Source organism: Pecten maximus, chromosome 14 (genome assembly GCF_902652985.1).
Source record: "Pecten maximus chromosome 14, xPecMax1.1, whole genome shotgun sequence".
In the NCBI taxonomy this organism is placed as follows: Eukaryota; Metazoa; Mollusca; class Bivalvia; order Pectinida; family Pectinidae; genus Pecten; species Pecten maximus.
In genome coordinates, this window is record NC_047028.1 from 21951885 (window position 1) to 21973068 (window position 21184).

The 21184-nt window shown below is 36.2% G+C and overlaps 1 protein-coding gene across 2 annotated transcripts in view; it reads left to right on the forward strand.

The window, feature by feature from the left end:
• Positions 1-423: 423 nt before the first annotated feature.
• The window catches only part of LOC117343016 (acetylcholinesterase-like), a 57443-nt gene continuing 36682 nt past the window's right edge, over positions 424-21184 (forward strand). For both annotated transcript variants that reach the window (XM_033905341.1, XM_033905340.1), the window contains exons 1-2: positions 424-1980; positions 18724-18917. In XM_033905341.1, the coding sequence (XP_033761232.1) occupies positions 440-1980; positions 18724-18917 (1735 nt within the window). In that variant the 5' untranslated portion in view covers positions 424-439. The remainder of the gene's footprint in view (positions 1981-18723; positions 18918-21184) is intronic.

Genomic DNA, 21184 nt, shown 5'->3' on the forward strand with positions numbered 1-21184 from the left:
AGCTGTTGTTTTAAATACGACAACTCTCGCGCTAATACGTATCGCGATACAGGCCTACGGCTGCACGGACACTTAAGATAGGCCGAAACAGCATTTCATTACACAAATTTGGATTTGTTCCCGTCGGCTACTAAAAAGATATTTGACAAAACGATACAATTGGCGTCGTAACAAAGTTATGATGGAATACAATGACATGCTGTTTTGACATAAAATTCATATTTTTTTTCAGTTCCTTTTCCATCGTTCTGTGTTGTTTAACCCCTAACAATTGACTCTTAAACAGATTAGGATACATAGATATGCCAGTGGAAACTTTCTTAATTGTAGTAATGGACAATATATTGTAAAGTATTACCGATGGTCTTTGTCACTGCTTTGCTAATATACAGGAATTGTGTTTGTCTTTTTCAGACACAACGACATACACACTGATGTCATGGGTAAAGTGTCATCGATATCTGTGCTGACGTCATTCGTGTATGTGTTGGTGTCCTTGCCGTACGCGTTGACCCAGAGTCTGGTTGTGGAGACTGATAAGGGGCTTGTGAAGGGAAAGCGCATCCAGGTGCATCATGGGAAACAAGTTGATGTATTTTATGGAATACCATACGCTAAGCCCCCTATAGGGAGGTATCGTTTCCGGCACCCTCAGCCGAATGACCCCTGGGATGGAGTTTTCAACGCTACAACGAAGCCAAACGCTTGTATGCAAGGCTTCGATGCTGTGTTTCCGGATGATTTCAATGGCTCTAACCAGTGGAATCCCAACACGCCCGTTAGTGAGGACTGCTTATACATCAACATTTGGCGTCCGGTCAGCAAATCACATGACAGAAATCTTAAGGCAGTAATGGTGTGGATCTATGGAGGGTCCTTCCTCAGCGGATCCTCTTCTCTGGACATTTACGACGCGAAATTCCTCGCAGCGGAAGAGGATGTTGTCGTTGTATCTATGCAATACAGAGTAGGCTCTCTTGGATTCTTGTCCTTTGATCACATGGACGCGCCTGGAAATGCTGGCGTCATGGACCAATCAATGGCGTTAGATTGGGTCCAAAGGAACGTGCACCGTTTCGGCGGAAGTACATACAATATCACTCTGTTTGGGGAGAGCTCTGGCGCTGCTAGTGTTGGTATGCACCTTCTGTCACCCCTAAGTCGGGGCAAGTTCGATAGGGCTATATTACAGAGCGGAGGACCAACAGCGCCCTGGGCCACTCTTACACAGAACGAGTCTACCAGAAGGAGTCACGTGTTCGCTGGAGCAATGAACTGCACGCGTAAGAGTATACCGGAAATACTATTATGCCTGCGTGATCGGCCGGCGGCGGACTTCCCTACAAAGGAGTACGATCCCGATATCGTGAGGGGTATCTCACAATTCCCTTTCGTACCTGTGATAGACGGAGTTTTCTTAACGGAATCTCCAGAAAACTCATTCAGACGGCAACACTTTAAGAAAGTTCCAATACTAATTGGATCTAATTCAAACGAAGGAACGTGGCTTTTACCTTATTATAACATAAACCTATTTAGTTTAAAACAGGAAAGTAATCTTAAACGTCGCCAATTCGTCATGGCTATAGACGACATGTTTGATTACTACCCTCAATTTCCGAAGAAAATAAATTCCTATGGAAAAGACGCAATTTTATTTCAATACACACCATGGAAAGATCCAAATAGTAAATCCATGAATAGGGACCGGATCGAACAAGCTATAGGTGACCTGAACTTCATCTGTCCAGTCGTTGAACTAGCACAGACATATGCTATGGCAAATATGACGGTATACTATTACGAATTTGCTCACCGATCCTCAAAACAGTTTTGGCCTAATTGGATGGGGGTCATGCACGGGGATGAGATATTTTTCGCTTTTGGTGATCCACTTATCAATTTTAAAAACTATAGTAATCAAGAAAAACGATTGTCGAGAAAGATGATGAAGTACTGGGCAAACTTCGCTAAGACCGGGTAAGTTTTGTTTATTTGTAGTTATATTATATATATCTTTTAAACCACCCCACCCCTCTCTCTCTCTCTCTCTCTCTTCAGCCTGGCGGGCAAGTGAGCGTATGATGGTGTGCTGGTCTCTCGTCCAACGTCAAATATGTCCTTATATTTACATTCCCGGTGGGTATGCCATATTTGGCCCTATCAATGAAATTAACGTTTACACTTCGGTGAAAAGTCTTGGCAGTAGGAATACATTGTTGACATTGAGGTCGGGGCTCCGATTCGGCACACACACACACACTTATTGTATTTGTTTTCACTTTGAGAATAGATATCTTTTATTAATGCATATTTCAAGAAAATGTTATAAATAGATAATGTTATTGTGTAACTATATTCCTTTTACGTTATGTAGTTGGAAAACTTTCCCGCCAAATTTGTTTTGCTATTCCATCAGTTGTCGGACTGTTCCGTCAATGCGTATTACGTCGAATGAATGACGATAATTTATTTTTTAGAGAAACAATATTTCATTTTTTATATTTATATTGTGATAGTTTTTTTTTAGTGATGCTACGTATTTTTTTCTTCTTTATTGGTGAGAAGCTACATTTTTAAAAAGATATTTAAACTTGAAGCGCGTCATTTAAAATATCTGTAAAGATGCTGTTTACACAACACTATCCAACCAAAAAAAGGAAAGAAAAAATATCCGAACTACATGTATCTGAACGTTTGAAGTTTATTTGTCCTGCCTTCCGTAGGGATAAAAAGTAAATGCTATTTATGTAGAAAACTTGTCGACGTATGTATGGATCAGGAAACAGAAATAGATGTTTTATTTACCAGTATTGAAAAATTGATGATATAATAATTGCAAAAGTTAGAATAGGGCGTTTATAAAGTATAAACACACCGAACGCGTAAGAGGAAAAAGCAAATAATCGTTACTTGTTATACGTCATTTGTGACGTCACTAGAAGGGCACGTGGCACCGCGTGAACGTCTGTTTGCCAAGAAACCCCCACGTGCAAGCGGGCGGATAGAGAAAATTAAAGCATGTGGCTATGAATGTGTTTATATAATCTTCAAAAATCGTTCTCAATAAGACAAGGTTTGATTTTAGGAGTGTGTATATATAGGTATAATGATGACGTGTATATAAACAGTTCTGTTAAAACACATCCTGTATACAAACTTAAAAATTATTAAAACAACCATCAGTAGAAGACAGCATAATGTAAACCATCTTAATATAAGTTTTATACACAAAACCCAAAACTGGAAGTAGAAAAATGTTTAATCAAAGGTAGTCGAGAGTGTGCTGTCAGATCGCCATGACAACAATATGGATCTGCTACTGGGCAAATTTTCCTACAAGGGATATATACCCTTTAATGTTAGTTATCGCCTGCAGCATCAACATATAAACATACAAAGGTACCCTCCTGTCATATATAAACATACAAAAGTACCCTCCTGTCATATATAAACATACAAAAGTACCCTCCTGTCATATATAAACATACAAAAGTACCCTCCTGTCATATATAAACATACAAAGGTACCCTCCTGTCATATATAAATATACAAAAGTATCCTCCTGTCATATATAAACATACAAAAGTACCCTCCTGTCATATATAAACATACAAAAGTACCCTCCTGTCATATATATACATACAAAGTACCCTCCTGTCATATATAAACATACCAAAGTACCCTCCTGTCATATATAAACATACAAAAGTACCCTCCTGTCATATATAAACATACAAAAGTTCCCTCCTGTCATCAACATATAAACATACAAAAGTACCCTCCTGTCATATATAAACATACAAAGGTACCCTCGTGTCATATATAAACATACAAAAGTACCCTCCTGTCATCAACATATAAACATACAAAAGTACCCTCCTGTCATATATAAACATACAAAAGTACCCTCCTGTCATATATAAACATACAAAAGTACCCTCCTGTCATATATAAACATACAAAAGTACCCTCCTGTCATATATAAACATACAAAAGTACCCTCCTGTCATATATAAACTTACAAAAGTACCCTCCTGTCATATATAAACATACTAAAGGACCCCCCTGTTATATATAAACATACAAAAGTACCCTCCTGTCATATATAAACATACAAAAGTACCCTCCTGTCATATATAAACATACTAAAGTACCCTCCTGTCATATATAAACTTACAAAAGTACCCTCCTGTCATATATAAACATACTAAAGGACCCCCCTGTTATATATAAACATACAAAAGTACCCTCCTGTCATATATAAACATACAAAAGTACCCTCCTGTCATATATAAACATACTAAAGTACCCTCCTGTCATATATAAACATACTAAAGGACCCCCCTGTTATATATAAACATACAAAAGTACCCTCCTGTCATATATAAACATACAAAAGTACCCTCCTGTCACATATAAACATACTAAAGTACCCTCCTGTCATATATAAACATACAAAAGTACCCTCCTGTCATATATAAACATACAAAAGTACCCTCCTGTCATATATAAACATACAAAAGTACCCTCCTGTCATATATAAACATACAAAAGTACCCTCCTGTCATATATAAACATACAAAGGTACCCTCCTGTCACATATAAACATACAAAGGTACCCTCCTGTCATATATAAACATACAAAAGTACCCTCCTGTCATATATAAACATACAAAAGTACCCTCCTGTCACATATAAACATACAAAAGTACCCTCCTGTCATATATAAACATACAAAAGTACCCTCCTGTCATCAACATATAAACATACAAAAGTACCCTCCTGTCATATATAAACATACAAAGGTACCCTCCTGTCATATATAAACATACAAAAGTACCCTCCTGTCATATATAAACATACAAAAGTACCCTCCTGTCATATATAAACATACAAAAGTACCCTCCTGTCATATATAAACATACAAAAGTACCCTCCTGTCATATATAAACATACAAAAGTACCCTCCTGTCATATATAAACATACAAAAGTACCCTCCTGTCATATATAAACATACAAAAGTACCCTCCTGTCATCAACATATAAACATACAAAAGTACCCTCCTGTCATATATAAACATACAAAAGTACCCTCCTGTCATATATAAACATGCAAAAGTACCCTCCTGTCATATATAAACATACAAAAGTACCCTCCTGTCATATATAAACATACAAAAGTACCCTCCTGTCATATATAAACATACAAAAGTACCCTCCTGTCATCAACATATAAACATACAAAAGTACCCTCCTGTCATATATAAACATACAAAAGTACCCTCCTGTCATCAACATATAAACATACCAAAGTACCCTCCTGTCATATATAAACATACAAAAGTACCCCCCTGTCATATATAAACATACAAAAGTACCCTCCTGTCATATATAAACATACTAAAGGACCCCCCTGTTATATATAAACATACAAAGTACCCTCCTGTCATATATATAAACATACAAAAGTACCCTCCTGTCATCAACATATAAACATACAAAAGTACCCTCCTGTCATATATAAACATACAAAGGTACCCTCCTGTCATATATAAACATACAAAAGTACCCTCCTGTCATATATAAACATACAAAAGTACCCTCCTGTCATATATAAACATACAAAAGTACCCTCCTGTCATATATAAACATACAAAAGTACCCTCCTGTCATATATATACATACAAAAGTACCCTCCTGTCATATATAAACATACAAAAGTACCCTCCTGTCATCAACATATAAACATACAAAAGTACCCTCCTGTCATATATAAACATACAAAAGTACCCTCCTGTCATATATAAACATGCAAAAGTACCCTCCTGTCATATATAAACATACAAAAGTACCCTCCTGTCATATATAAACATACAAAAGTACCCTCCTGTCATATATAAACATACAAAAGTACCCTCCTGTCATATATAAACATACAAAAGTACCCTCCTGTCATATATAAACATACAAAAGTACCCTCCTGTCATCAACATATAAACATACCAAAGTACCCTCCTGTCATATATAAACATACAAAAGTACCCCCCTGTCATATATAAACATACAAAAGTACCCTCCTGTCATATATAAACATACTAAAGGACCCCCCTGTTATATATAAACATACAAAGTACCCTCCTGTCATATATAAACATACAAAAGTACCCTCCTGTCATATATAAACATACAAAAGTACCCTCCTGTCATATATAAACATACAAAAGTACCCTCCTGTCATATATAAACATACAAAAGTACCCTCCTGTCATCAACATATAAACATACAAAAGTACCCTCCTGTCATATATAAACATACAAAAGTACCCTCCTGTCATATATAAACATACAAAAGTACCCTCCTGTCATATATATACATACAAAAGTACCCTCCTGTCATATATAAACATACAAAAGTACCCTCCTGTCATCAACATATAAACATACAAAAGTACCCCCCTGTCATATATAAACATACAAAAGTACCCTCCTGTCATATATAAACATACAAAAGTACCTCCTGTCATATATAAACATACAAAAGTACCCTCCTGTCATATATAAACATACAAAAGTACCCTCCTGTCATATATAAACATACCAAAGTACCCTCCTGTCATCAACATATAAACATACAAAAGTACCCTCCTGTCATATATAAACATACAAAAGTACCCTCCTGTCATCAACATATAAACATACCAAAGTACCCCCCTGTCATATATAAACATACAAAAGTACCCTCCTGTCATATATAAACATACAAAAGTACCCTCCTGTCATATATAAACATACCAAAGTACCCTCCTGTCATATATAAACATACAAAAGTACCCTCCTGTCATATATAAACATACAAAAGTACCCCCCTGTCATATATAAACATACAAAAGTACCACCTGTCATATATAAACATACAAAAGTACCCTCCTGTCATATATAAACATACCAAAGTACCCTCCTGTCATATATAAACATACAAAAGTACCCTCCTGTCATATATAAACATACAAAAGTACCCTCCTGTCATATATAAACATACAAAAGTACCCTCCTGTCATATATAAACATACAAAAGTACCCTCCTGTCATATATAAATATACAAAAGTACCACCTGTCATATATAAACATACAAAAGTACCCTCCTGTCATATATAAACATACCAAAGTACCCTCCTGTCATATATAAACATACAAAAGTACCCTCCTGTCATATATAAACATACAAAAGTACCCTCCTGTCATCAACATATAAACATACAAAAGTACCCTCCTGTCATATATAAACATACTAAAGTACCCTCCTGTCATATATAAACATACAAAAGTACCCTCCTGTCATATATAAACATACAAAAGTACCCTCCTGTCATATATAAACATACAAAAGTACCCTCCTGTCATATATAAACATACAAAAGTACCCTCCTGTCATATATAAACATACAAAAGTACCCTCCTGTCATATATAAACATACCAAAGTACCCTCCTGTCATTCCTTACAGTTGCTCTCTAGACCTTAGCTTCCCTTTTCTTGGTCCTGGCTGTTTACGTGATGATAAAAACAACAAACAAACAAATCCAAACACTTCATTTCGTTTAATATGAGAACAACTCTTTCGTCATGTAAAAAGCTTTCGTATCTTAATATTTTGAAAATGCAAAAACAAAACAAAAACAAAAACAAAAACAATAACTATATATTGTATATATGTGTGTCAAGTTGAACATGTTTACATGATAACAAAGAATCGAAAAACTCCTGTGAAGTTTGATGTAAATTTAAAAAAAAAAAAAAGAAGAAAAAAAAGTATGCATTCCTTTCAAGACTACGCTAGAGACGGGTTATAACATAGAGTGTTTGGAAAATAAGGAGGTTGGGTTACGTTGGGTTTTGAAAAGAACTTTCAGAGTAAAATCCCGAAAAGAAAAGTCTATATTTCTTGATCTTCATATCATGAACGCAACGGTCAACATGATAGATACATGTGGTCTTCGTCTACAAGCTTTATTAATTCCATGCTTGAAGAAAACAAACTAGTCTCTCATGATAAATATAAGACCATTCCTATACACTATCCGTTTTTTTCGTTAAGACGAAAGACTAGCTAATCATATTGCTGTGGTTCATTGCGGACTGCCTCGTTCATATCAAATTGTTTGATTCTAAAGACCTCTTTATACACAACTATTGGGCGTGTTCGTTGCTTAACCAAGTCTTTATTAGAATTTTTTTTTCTGAAGTCAGGTCAAAAAATATTCTGATAATGCTTACTTACTTATTGGAATCTGTATTTTGAAAAAAAAATGCAAAGAAAATAAATCAATAAAAATGAAAAGTCTTTTCCGTCAGTTTCTGAATAAAGAAAATGTCATTATTCGGGCGGTTTGTTGCTAAATCAAGCTTTTTAACATTCTGAGAGGAATGGAATCGTGTCGCATAGACCAATTTCTCATCTATTAGACGTTTGAATTTTGATTTGCCATAACAATACCACTTCCAATCATCTCTTATTACAAGTTATAGTTGTGGACTATACTAGAACTTTTAATATAGCAAAAATGATTGATAGCAAGACTGAATACGTCGAGCGAGGAGCTTATCGGAACAGCTAAAGCGGGATTAAAACGTCATTCAACTGTAATTTAGGTATACATAGTTGATTTAAAATAATAAGAAAAATACACTGGCCATATTCTGGTTATATAAACCCATAATAACTTGAAATCAAGGACACTACAGACCGTTTAATACCTGTCGCTTATCTCTATCTTTACTTGCAATGTAACCAGCCGGGACAGCGTACAACTAAGCCGTATGATAAGCGTAATGCTTTCCCTATTGTGGTAATTCCATTGCTGCATGTAGATAAATATATAACTTCTCCCCTAATATCCGGTGTTTACATGGAGTTAACCGATATGAACATGACAAGTGTTATGAATGAAGCAGAAGACGTTTCCTCTTCCAGAACACCTGGTCTGATGAAGTCTTTTGCCATCCTTGTGTTTTTCCAAGAATATCTTAGCTTAGAGTTGAAAATGTGGTTTCGTTTTTATTTTATTAATTATATATAAGACAATCATAATAATTATTTTGTATTTCACCGACAGTGTTTGTTTTGTTACAATACATACAGCATAGACTTGACACATGTTTGCACGTTGCATCGGTGCCTTAGATACTATCTGTAGGGAATGCTTATACAAAGATATGTTACAAAGAAGGTGCAAAAAGGCCGAAAGAGCATTTTGTTTGATCGGTTCGCTTGATATGCAGCATATAACTGCTACATGAGCGGGATATCTAATATTTCATCGCATCTAAACGCTCCCGAGATTTTAATGAACATTATAAAGACAGAAATGAGTCTGTAAATGATGAAACGTGTTACGAAACGGAGAGTCGGACTGTAATGGGCTGGCACTGCGGTAGGCATTCACCAGCAAACCTCTTCAAATGACTGATTAAAAGGTTTAAAGAATGCGATTTCTTTGTGCAGACAACTGTCAAATGTGTGTTTAGTTTATTGCGATGATTGGTGGTACAACGTTTGTTTGACCAACCAGCTATGACTAGCTATTACGATGGGCAGAATGGTAATTCATTGGTAATAAAATGAAAACGTAATATAGAAAAAGGTTCGAACCTATTGCTATTAGGCCTTCTACTGCTGGGCTTACGATCGAGATGGTAAAACGAACCCAGTTTCTGTCGCCGTTACAATTACCCCCCGACGGTAAATGTAAATGCATCATTTAATGTGCTTTTAAATTTTAATCCCGAGAGATTATGTTTGTGACATTTTAATGAACCATATGTATTTTCTGCTCGACTTTTGATTAGCGAGGATGTGCCTGTTCGTCAGGCTCGCTACACAGTAGCCAATCTCACGGGTCGTGCCTACATCGTAAAGATAGACAGCGCACATGCTAGACCGATTTGTTTCCGGGGTAATTGGTTTATATATACACGGCACAGATCGCGACTTTCGGGGTTACTATATACACAAACTCTGGTCTCATATGAGCTTTCCATAGTTCTGTATGTCATACATAAAATGTATATATTCATTTTTAATTATTTTATTTTTATGGTTTTTGTGTACTCGCCTCAATACATTATGAATATATTTATTATACAGTATAGATTGGTAGGTCTATGGGTTCGAGGCAGGGGTATGGACTTTAATTAGTTTGTATTGATACGCTTGGACGTTAGTCTTTATAACACAAGCTTACTTACTTGGATGTTTTGTATCAAGTTTAACTATACTTCAAAGACTAGGATCTATCAGTGATATTTCACGTTACATTTAGATTAAATTTCCTTGTGAGGCACGGTGTATGTATTGGGTACCCACACAATATAATCCCAGTTCCCTCACACACGGAAACACCAATACCCACACAACAAAATCCCAGTTCCCTCACACACGGAAATACCAATTCCCACACAACAAAATCCCAGTTCCCTCACACATGAAAACAACGGTAAACACACAATATACTCCTAGTTCTCTCACACACGGAAACACCAAATTTAACGAAGGCAAAATGTGTAAGATTATAGGTTACCATGGAGAGTATTGAACAAGAACGAGGTAAATACTATCGTGTCTTCCAGAGAATAAAACATTTTCTTCTTCATCGGCGACACGCACATCTTTGTGATGTAACGTTCTCAAAATATGGACCTGGTTTTGGACCACGGAACTACCAAGCTTTTGATATCAACAAAATGACATAAACCTATTACTCCCCCAGTCTGTTGTTATGTACACTGTAACTTGCTCACTCAACTAATGTTGATATAACAATTACGAGAAACGGAAGGTGAGTATTATAGTGTACTAACATGGGACTGAACCCACACCCCTGACCCTTGCTCTATTGATTGAGCTATGACAAAAGTAATTAATGCCTAGCTTGGAGCAAGAAAGTGTCTTTCGATGGAGTAACATTATTATTGAACACGTCTGACTTTATATCGCTCACGGTAATACAATCCTTCCTAATAAGATCATGATGCTTCGCCATTATGATAGTCATGGTCTATATCAACCTGCTTATTTTTTTGAAATCTTATGTCAAGTTTTCTGACAGTGTTCGACATCTATCACGGAACTCATTATATTTGAAAAATTATTTTAGTATGGAATCAACTAAGACATGTAAACACTATAAACATATAATATAAACTTGTTGTAATAAGCATTTTCATTGGCTGAAAATTAATGTCATCAGCCCATAATGAAATAAATAGTCGTTTGTAACGTCGTTTTTGATTGGCTGACACAGCGGCGTAATAATTAGTCTCGTTCGACCAGACTCTTGTTGACACCGCATGCTACGCCACACAGGGAGTCTGGTCAAAATCTTAATATTGTTTTGCTAACTCAGAACGAGGCTTACCAGAATTCTGATGAAGCATTTGATTGCTTTATGATTCCCACACCCATTTGAAAATGGCCTCATTCATTGATGAAATGTTGTCATCCTTTGGTCTTTCGTTTTCTGTTGAAACCACGACAGAAGGAATACATGACAATGCGTTAAGAGGGTTCAGATGTTTTTTTGGAGTATAGCCCACCGGTCATGTGAAAACCTTATGTGTTTATCCTTTTCTTCAGCAATAATACATGAAGTTACGATTATCATTGACAACGCCAATCGTCCTAGTTACAATTGCATTTTGCTGTTAGTGTCGGTAATGAAGGACCAGGTCGCAAAGATAAATACCTATAAAAGAACTAAACGAGTCTATATTGGTCAGTAATCAAACAAAGGGGTAGAACAATTGACTTACATATCAGTGGAGTAAGCAACGTCTTGTTTACACCTTACTGAAAGTAGAACACCGCCCCCTAGTGGCGACAATTAAAAATGCGAAGTAATCAAGCGTCTGGTTGAAAGAGACTACATAATAATTTCTAAAAGAAAGGAGCAAATCAATAGACGTAGGTTTCCACAGGGAAAGTGAAGAGAAGATTAAATTATAAGGATTAACATGAATATATCTTCATGTCATAAAGCTATAACACGAAAAACCGGAGTGTATACTCTCGTCATAAGCCGTTTTGCAGTATATCTAAAGCACACTTTTTTTCTTCTTTTTTTGTTTTGTTATCTCCATAACTTAAAATATATCAAAATTGATCCTTAAGTATTGGGGAAGCAGTGAGTTAATACCTAGAAGTAGAAAATGGGAAAATTGAACTCGTCCCACTTATCATACAGCTTAGTGGTAAGATAGAGCTGACGTTGTGAGTTAAAAAGTAGTAATGTTGATGAAGCCAGTATAAAGAAACCAAGTTGGCAAAGAGAGATACAGCGTGTTTGTAATTCTACATCTGTCGTCCGTTGGAAGATCTTGTCAAAATCTTACACTATTTGTGTACAATATGGACCTTATATGGCTAAATCAACGCTAAAACACTTAACAAGAATTTTCCGAAAACAACATGTTTTCTTTCCAAAGTTACAAGATTCCGTGTGATTCCATGTTAGGCGGTCCAAATACCCGATAATAGAAATTCCACGATTCAATTGGTTATTGACGTAAAATGAAACTATAATTTAAATAATTGAATTTGTTACATATAAACGTTTTTATTTTATATTTTATTCTTATGAACTGTGTGTACAAAATATTCAAACGCTGTCACGAATTCAACGAAATTGATAAGAAACGAAACCATTACATTGTTCTTCCTGCATCTCTCCTCGAATACAATGTTAATTATTTCCTATTCCTTATGCAGATTTGAAGTAGCACCTCTGTTTTCTGAAGGTGAAAATGGTGTCTTAAGACTCATTCACCTCCTGAGTCGGATCTGTACTGCTAGGACTCTGAAGACATAGAAAATCCTCTACATCAACGATTTACCTTTCTTGATAGTAGTATCCCCGCTTCTCTCTTCAATTGCGTTGTTGACGTATCGCAATTTACTTGATATTCAACTTCGTGTTATGAACATCATGCCGTCAATGATCATAGATCTACTGCCGATAAGACACTCCACCACGTGTTTTCGATAAGACACTCCATCACGTGTTTTCGATAAGACACTCCACCACGTGTTTTCGATAAGACACTCCACCACGTGTTTTCGATAAGACACTCCACCACGTGTTATGAACATCATGCCGTCAATGATCATAGATCTACTGCCTAATAAGATATTCCACCACGTGTTTTCGATAAGACACTCCACCACGTGTTTCGATAAGACACTCCATCACGTGTTATGAACATCATGCCGTCAATGCTCCTAGATCTTCTGCCGATAAGACACTCCACCACGTGTTTTCGATAAGACACTCCACCACGTGTTTTCGATAAGACACTCCATCACGTGTTTTCGATAAGACACTCCACCACGTGTTTTCGATAAGACACTCCACCACGTGTTTCCGATAAGACACTCCATCACGTGTTTTCGAGATGGGATCATGAGATATGTATTATTTCACGTGAAAACATTTTTTACTCGTTTGAGGTAAATGACTGTAAATGTTTTGATAGTACTCACTGGTCTGACTTTGGTGTTGTGTATAAAACCCTCAGTTTGAGAACATGGCATCATTGGTTTATATGATAATGAGTATGACTGGCATCAAAGAGGTAGACGACTGTTATTCATTCAATTCATTATGATCTCATTCGCCAGGTATTTTGCCAATGGTTTCTACATTAATTATATTGAACTAGTGTCATAGATTTTGAGTTCATGTTGTTATTTCACTATAAACACAATTCAATTGCTTTTATGATGCTATGACTTTTAAGCAACGTTGTCAAAATTGTATCAAGCAAATGTAGGAGGGTATTAATGTATCGTGTTTTTTCAGTAGCGTACTGTACCGTATTCCGTAAACAAGTGGTAGTATACAGGAGTGTAGATGGGAGGCAGTTACAACAGAAACAATGGTTGTTTATGTTGTAACTGCCTCCCATCTAGAATTTGACATTGTTTTCGACCTGTTTTAGTTTCCTTAGTCGCCTCCTAGATTTAACACTTTAGGCCCTTTGCATCACTGACGAGTCCTACCAGGACGAAACAGCTGTATGATTTCTCTAGTATCACTGACGATTCTAGAAGGACGAAACAGCTGTATAATGTCCCTAACATCGCTGACGAGTCTAGAAGGACGAAACAGCTGTATGCTTTCTCTAGCATCACTGACGAGTCTAGAAGCACGAAACAGCTGTATGATGTCCCTAACATTACTTATGAGTCCTAGAAGGACGAAATTGCTGTGAATTATCCCTAACATCACTGACGAGTCCTAAAAGGCCAAAGCAGTTGTATGATGTCCCTAACATCATGTACGAGTCATTAAAGGACGGACCAGCTGTATGATGTGCATAACTTCACTGACAAGTCCTAAAAGCAATAAACAACTGCATGGTGCATTCCGGTTCGACTATATCTAACTCTCAATTTTGTATGCGAGTCTTGAAGGTCACTGACGTTCGCTACGAATCAGCGTCAGATGTTCATATAATATCATATAATATCCTGTCATGTCACGTTCTGTATTTCTCTCGCGCTGCATAGTTCCTATTATACTTTGGCTTTTGCTATGTGTGTAACTAGGGCCAGTTTAATCAACGTTTCTCAACTAAAGAAATTCCTTTACTAAAGATTTCCCATAGGAAAATATTATAGAATTTAAGGAAGGTTCCTTAACTATTGTTTTCCCTTTAATTCTGTAATGCTTTCCTATATAAAACTCCAAGTGAAAGAATCATTCTTTCTGATGCTGAAATCATCCCCTAGATTTTTAGGTAGCACGTAGATAAACTCTGGAATAATTCATTATAGATATGCACCAATTCCATAATAGTTATATGTTTATAACAATATCGGAATTGAAGTTGAAGTTCAAGTTCTTTATTACTTTAAATCAATTGGTTCATCAGTAAACACGTTATCCCACTCCTCACACATAAGCACACACCCAAACTGGTCCGCAAACAGAAAGATAGATGTTGGAGAGTCCATACACCAATCTGAACCGAGGTAGAACCGTGTCGATTTGAGATTATAGAACAGCCGAAAAGACCTGGCGACTTCGTCACAATTTCATAAACATCCAATGGTACAAGTTCTCCATTGACCATTTGTTTGATGAAGGTGACATCGTGCAGTCACGAAACGCCACGCAACAAATCTATTTTTTTTCAATATAAGAAGATCTCTTTAAGTACATACTTAACAACCTGGGCCCAGTTGTTCAAAAGGTGATTAGGCTAATCACATTTTAAGAACATTTTTCAAAACCTGATATGATAATTTCTGGTAGAACTAGCTTGTCAAAACTGGATGAAATACTGTAATTCTTAATTCTCTTCCAACTGGCATAATTTAAAGATGATATACTCACAGGTTTTGTAACAAATGAGAAATGAAATTTTCACTAATCAAGTAATTAAGCTAATCAACTTTTGAACAACTGGGTCCTGATGGAAATGTTTCAGATAAATCAGTTCATGTACCGATATCCTAACCCTCATAAATAATCTATTGGCATATTTAAAAATGAATATTTTATTACACTTTGCTGTGATGTGCCTGATAAAAAGTCATAGATCTGCTTGAAGGTCATCACCCTACATCGCTATAATGATGGAGAAACAGTTGGCGAACGCGATACCATCTAGACCAAAATCCATAAAACTAATTCAAAATTTCGTTTGTGTATGAAAATGATCCCGGATCCTATATATTTGACAGTAAACCTAAAATACCCATTGATGAAAATAAACTTGGAAACCGCTGTGTGTGAACAGCTGTTCACGTTAAAGCATTACGTAGTAGATTTGCCTAAAATTGTTGTTATGGGAGATTGTTAGCCATCCATCCTCTCTTGTTGTTGGGCAGACTTCCCGTTAGATGTGTTATAGCTGTCACTTTTACGGAGAGAACCACTGCACCTCTGGTTACAGCTGTGTGCCGTGCTAGCGCCCTGACAGGTTTCGGGTATTATCATTGATACCATCATTTGTACTTGGGTCTCAGTATTATCACTAGGTGCCTGATTTCGGATATTATCATTGATATTATCATTTGTACTTGGGTCTCAGTATTCTCACTGGGTGCCTGATTTCGGATATTATCATTGATATTATCATTTGTACTTGGGTCTCAGTATTATCACTAGGTGCCGTGCTTGAACAGGTTACCGATATTACCATTGATACAAGGGCCTTTGTAATAACATAGTGTACCGTACAAGCTCTATGACTGATTTCGGATATATTCATTGGTACTAGTGCGTATAGCCTATGTGATACCAGTGTTACCGTGCTCGCTCGATACTGATTTCGGATATTATCATTGGTACTAGGGCGTAAGGCCTTTGTAATATCATGGTGTACCGTGCAAGCTCTATGGCAGGTTTCGGATATAATCATTAATATTAGGGCCTATCTAATACCATTGTGTACCGTTCAAGCTTGTATGGCAGATTTCGGATATTATCATTTGTACTAGGATCGCTGTGTGCCTTCCTAGTTCTTTGACAGTTTTCGGATATCATCATTTCTACAAAGATCCTTGCAAAATTTTAGATATTATCATTGCTACAAAGTCTTCGGTATAACTACTCTGTAGTGTGCTCTATTTGACCAGGTTTCGGATATTATCATTGATTCTAGGGTTTCGGTATTATCACCACAAGTCTTGGTATACCTACTGTGACGAGTATGAATGGGCAGTTAAGTCTGCCTTTAAGCCCGCTTAAGGAAACAGAGGGCTCGTGTAGACAGTCGCCGTTATACATAGAGGTTAATTTTTTTTTATTTTGGCATACATTTACATCATATCTGAGAATAAGACCATGTGATCCGGAATAGCAAGCGTCTTCTACTCTATTGATGAGACCGATCGTGGAAATCTAGGTAAAATCCGTATAATCAGACATTCTCAATTGAGAACCGTCAGGCATACTGTTAATTATGAAACACTTCAATGATCAGACATTCGCAGATAAGAACCGTAATGCATACTGTTATCATGAAACACTTCAAATGTGTAGTACACATGAAAAATAGAATATTTACCAACGAGCTTTCAATTGAGACAATAAATCTTTCCTATAAGCTCCATCCACTTGCACCTCGATATCCTATGTTGGAGGATAGATTTTTCGTTACGAAGTTGAAATATATCATAGCAATCATAATATTGGCAGTAAACACTTGAAAATCAAATTAAATGCGACAGATAAGCGGCGACTATTGATGAATCTGTAGTGTCTTAGATTCAGGTCTAGAAAGAGATAAACAATCGACTTAATATTTCAGATCAAAACATTTAAACGCAAAACTCAATGGCCTGCCAAAATATTTGTTACCTGTTTTGATAAGATCTTTGATAAAATTTGAATATGGAAACAATAACAAGTCAGACAAGACCTGCTCCTGTTGACATAACAATAAACTGCTGTTACTTTTTGCCACAAAGCTACTGTCAATCTAGAACTCCCCAGTCATGTAATTATGGTTAAACGTGCGTTATATAGGTGATTTTTTTCTAGGACTCTTCAGTTAGTTGGGCCCAAAGCGATAAACACTCGTTGATGTCTACCGTCCAAAACTAATGCACAGGAAAAATAGAGACCGTGAAAGCATTTCCTAATATTTCAATTAGAAATGGTAGAGCATAAAAAATTGGAATGGTCTAATAGAAGAGCTGATTCGAGGAACGAATGTTCAATCGCAAGCTCTTTGTTGATCTTTCAACCTACATTCCATAAACCGCACATTTGGGCCGAGTTCTTGTAAAGCTTAATCACTTGATTACTAAAAATATCATTTCTCCTTTACTTCAATACTTGAGTGTGTGCATTCCTTAAAATTGGTAGCTAGGAAGAAACTGACAAGATATATATTTTCATAAAATTTGTCAAGTTAGTTTTACCAGAAATGATTTTATCAGGATTATAAAATTGTTGTTCAACTGCGATTAGCCTAATCACCCCTCAGAACAACTGGGCCCTGGAGTATATAGTGTCTAAATACAACTGCAGCCCTGTCTCAGTAGTCTAAGTGTGGTAAACGTTAGTTTGATAGGATTTGATGAGCAATTAACCAACTTAGCAGTAAATACAACCTAAGCATAGCGGATAGTTTTATTCGATTTGATGTAAAAGTGATCCATAGCGCATTGTCCGTCTGTCCATTTCAAATAAATGATACTCGTCAAAAATCTGTGGATGAAATTTTACTAAATTTGGTCTGGATCTTCTATGTATGTGTTTAGGGAATCAATAGATAGATGATCTTGTCATCATGTGACAAAAAGTCAGGTCCATTCTAGGAAAAAGAGATGCAACTTTGTAACTTTTCTTCAAAAATCAGGACAAAGGTTCTTGATACGCAGCATCATCGGGTGATTAAATGGAGGGACTAGCACACTGGTTTGAAGAAATCAAAATTGGCTACTAAACTTGGGCAGTCTGTAGCTTAATTTTCTTTGAATCATTGTTGAAATCTTAAAGACCAAACAAAAAACGTGCTGATGTGATCCCCTGAAGGGTATTTAGGTGTTAATAGACGTGATTTTTGCAAACTTTTGTGTACATTCAATCGCAAACTTATCTCAGTGTGCTTGTGATATTTTATTAAATTACTCATCCATCATCTATACATAATATGTTTTGATATATCTTATATAATTTATTGTATAATTTTAATCTTTAATTTTGCAGGGATCCCAATAAAGAGCCAAACCATTCGCATTTAAATGAGTGGCCGGTTCACACACACACAGAACGGAAATACCTCCGCCTGGATACTCACCTGGTGAATAATCTGGACAAATCCCAATCCGTCCGATCTGGTCCTAGGATAAAACAGTGTGCTTTTTGGCGGGAATATCTACCAAAGCTGGTAATGGCGACAGGTACGTATGAGAATTTCGTAATAATTTTATGAATTGTGTAAGCAATTCAATGTACCAACGAATGCATCGCTCTACAACAGTTTTTTTCACATTTATTAGACAGTATATTTCATGTTACATGAATAAAAATGTCTTATTTCGAATCCAGCTGACGTGCCAAAAACATATAGCTTTAACTATTTATTTGAGAATTTAGAAGCAGGCTATACGTGAATAATATATAGTAACTCAATGGCTTGTTATAGCCTGACCTTGACCCTAGTGACCAGAATTATACCGTAATTGTAACTGTACAGTTTACGATTTTACTGTAAACCTTGCTACTCAAACGTGTAGGATTTTACACGTCCAGATTAAGTCACGTGAGATATATTACACTTAAAGAGATTGACACTGGTGAGTTAATTGATCTAGATCTTAACTGACATCCCCATACACTGACTACACCTACTCTAGCTATAGTAAAGATCGAGGAGGTAGCACAGACAACCAATTTATGAGTGTCTTTATTAACGTGGATGTTCATCGCTAGGCTTATAGTCAATAATATTAAATGCAATCAAATCATAGGACATATCCCGAACTGTAGCAGTCCCTTGTGGATGTCACGTGGTTGCACACAAGCAGAATATCGGTATGATTCGGTATGAGTCGGTCACACTTTAGAGACATGTGCTTAGTGACTTGTGTCCATTCCTATTGTTATTTCTATTAATTCTTTTCTCCTTTTCATTTCACGGTTATTATAGTATTGTACTTACGCTAGATGGCGTTACGGTATAATCTTCTTCGGCATTGTTCTTTGTTGCGTTTCTGGTCCTAACTAAAGAAGGAACGACTTTCAAGTATTCGAGAAATACTACTTCGTCGTTACTGTTCAAGTTTTTTTGGGAATTCATAATTAAGAGTATCTATATGATTCAAATTTATATTGACTAATTCAATACGAATTTTATAGGTTACCGGTACTATTTTTGTGTTAATATATATGCTGTGTTGGCATGACGACCATTGAATGTGTATGAATGTGTTCAAGCTTAAGATTTCTAGTATAACACAATGGAAAGTATATCGCATGATTATATTATATTGATAGAAACATTTCCATATCACATCTGTATAACAACGTTCCTTATTGGATTAAACTCATCACATGACTTTTTATATACAATATCATAATATTGATATAATACAGATAATAGTAATATATTACATATAATACAACTGATTATATAATACATATATATACACATGTAAATGTCATGTTCTCTCTCCAGTCCTAATTTCTTTAATTCGGAAGTTATCTTGACGAATTGCTTAATCCCTTTAGTAACAATGGCGTGTAGGTTTGCTGTTATGTTATTTCATCATGATATGAGATGTTTATTTCGTGTTCATGAGGACAACACTTCAGGGAGATACATGCGTAAAACCATACTTTTCACATCTTTGGAAAAAAGATTTCTTCATGCATATGAGATATATATGCAATCTTTAATTTTTTAAAAGTTCGTGATTAGAAATCCGTCCATGAGTGTTTTCATTTCTTTTTTTTTTTAGTCAAATCAGTCACTAAAAGTGAATGAAAAAATATGCAATTATTGGAGTAAAGAGAAATACTATGATGGGACCAAGCAATTATTTCATCTGCCGCAGTTATTCTTTCATCAGAACAAGGAAACTTGTTTCCCCATGGAGAACGATTGACGAAATCAAACAGTTTATGTACAGGAGACTTTTACTTTCAGATTAGGTGTATTTATGCTTAAGTTGTCTAAGGTTGCCAGGCATTGACCAATGGCTCTCCTGATTTTGGCTACAATTATAACTACGAGCGGTTGCCAACGTTTAGAGGTGCCTTTGTATACTTGTTGAGAGTGGAGACTGTATCAAAGCTGGCACCTGCTACCTAATGCCGTCAGTCACTTGTGATGTTAATTGTAACAACTAGACTAGAGCCCATCTACTAACAAACTTGAAACGACATTGGTATTTGTTACCATTGTTCTGTTCTCAATGTCCGTTAGTGAGAGCCTTCTTGACCGCTGGTTAGTGGTCACTTCATTACTGTGGCCTCTCAAATAACCAAGACTTCCTGGATCCATATGCAGAGTATCAATAGCTATGTAAGGTGCCACTTGATTCAATAATTGCAAACTTAAGTTGTATGTTGTGTTAATCAAAGCCATGGAGAGCCATCTAGTCGGGATATTGAGGCCCACTTACACCGATCCTTCAGAATGTTTTCTAAGTGTGATTGTCTGCCA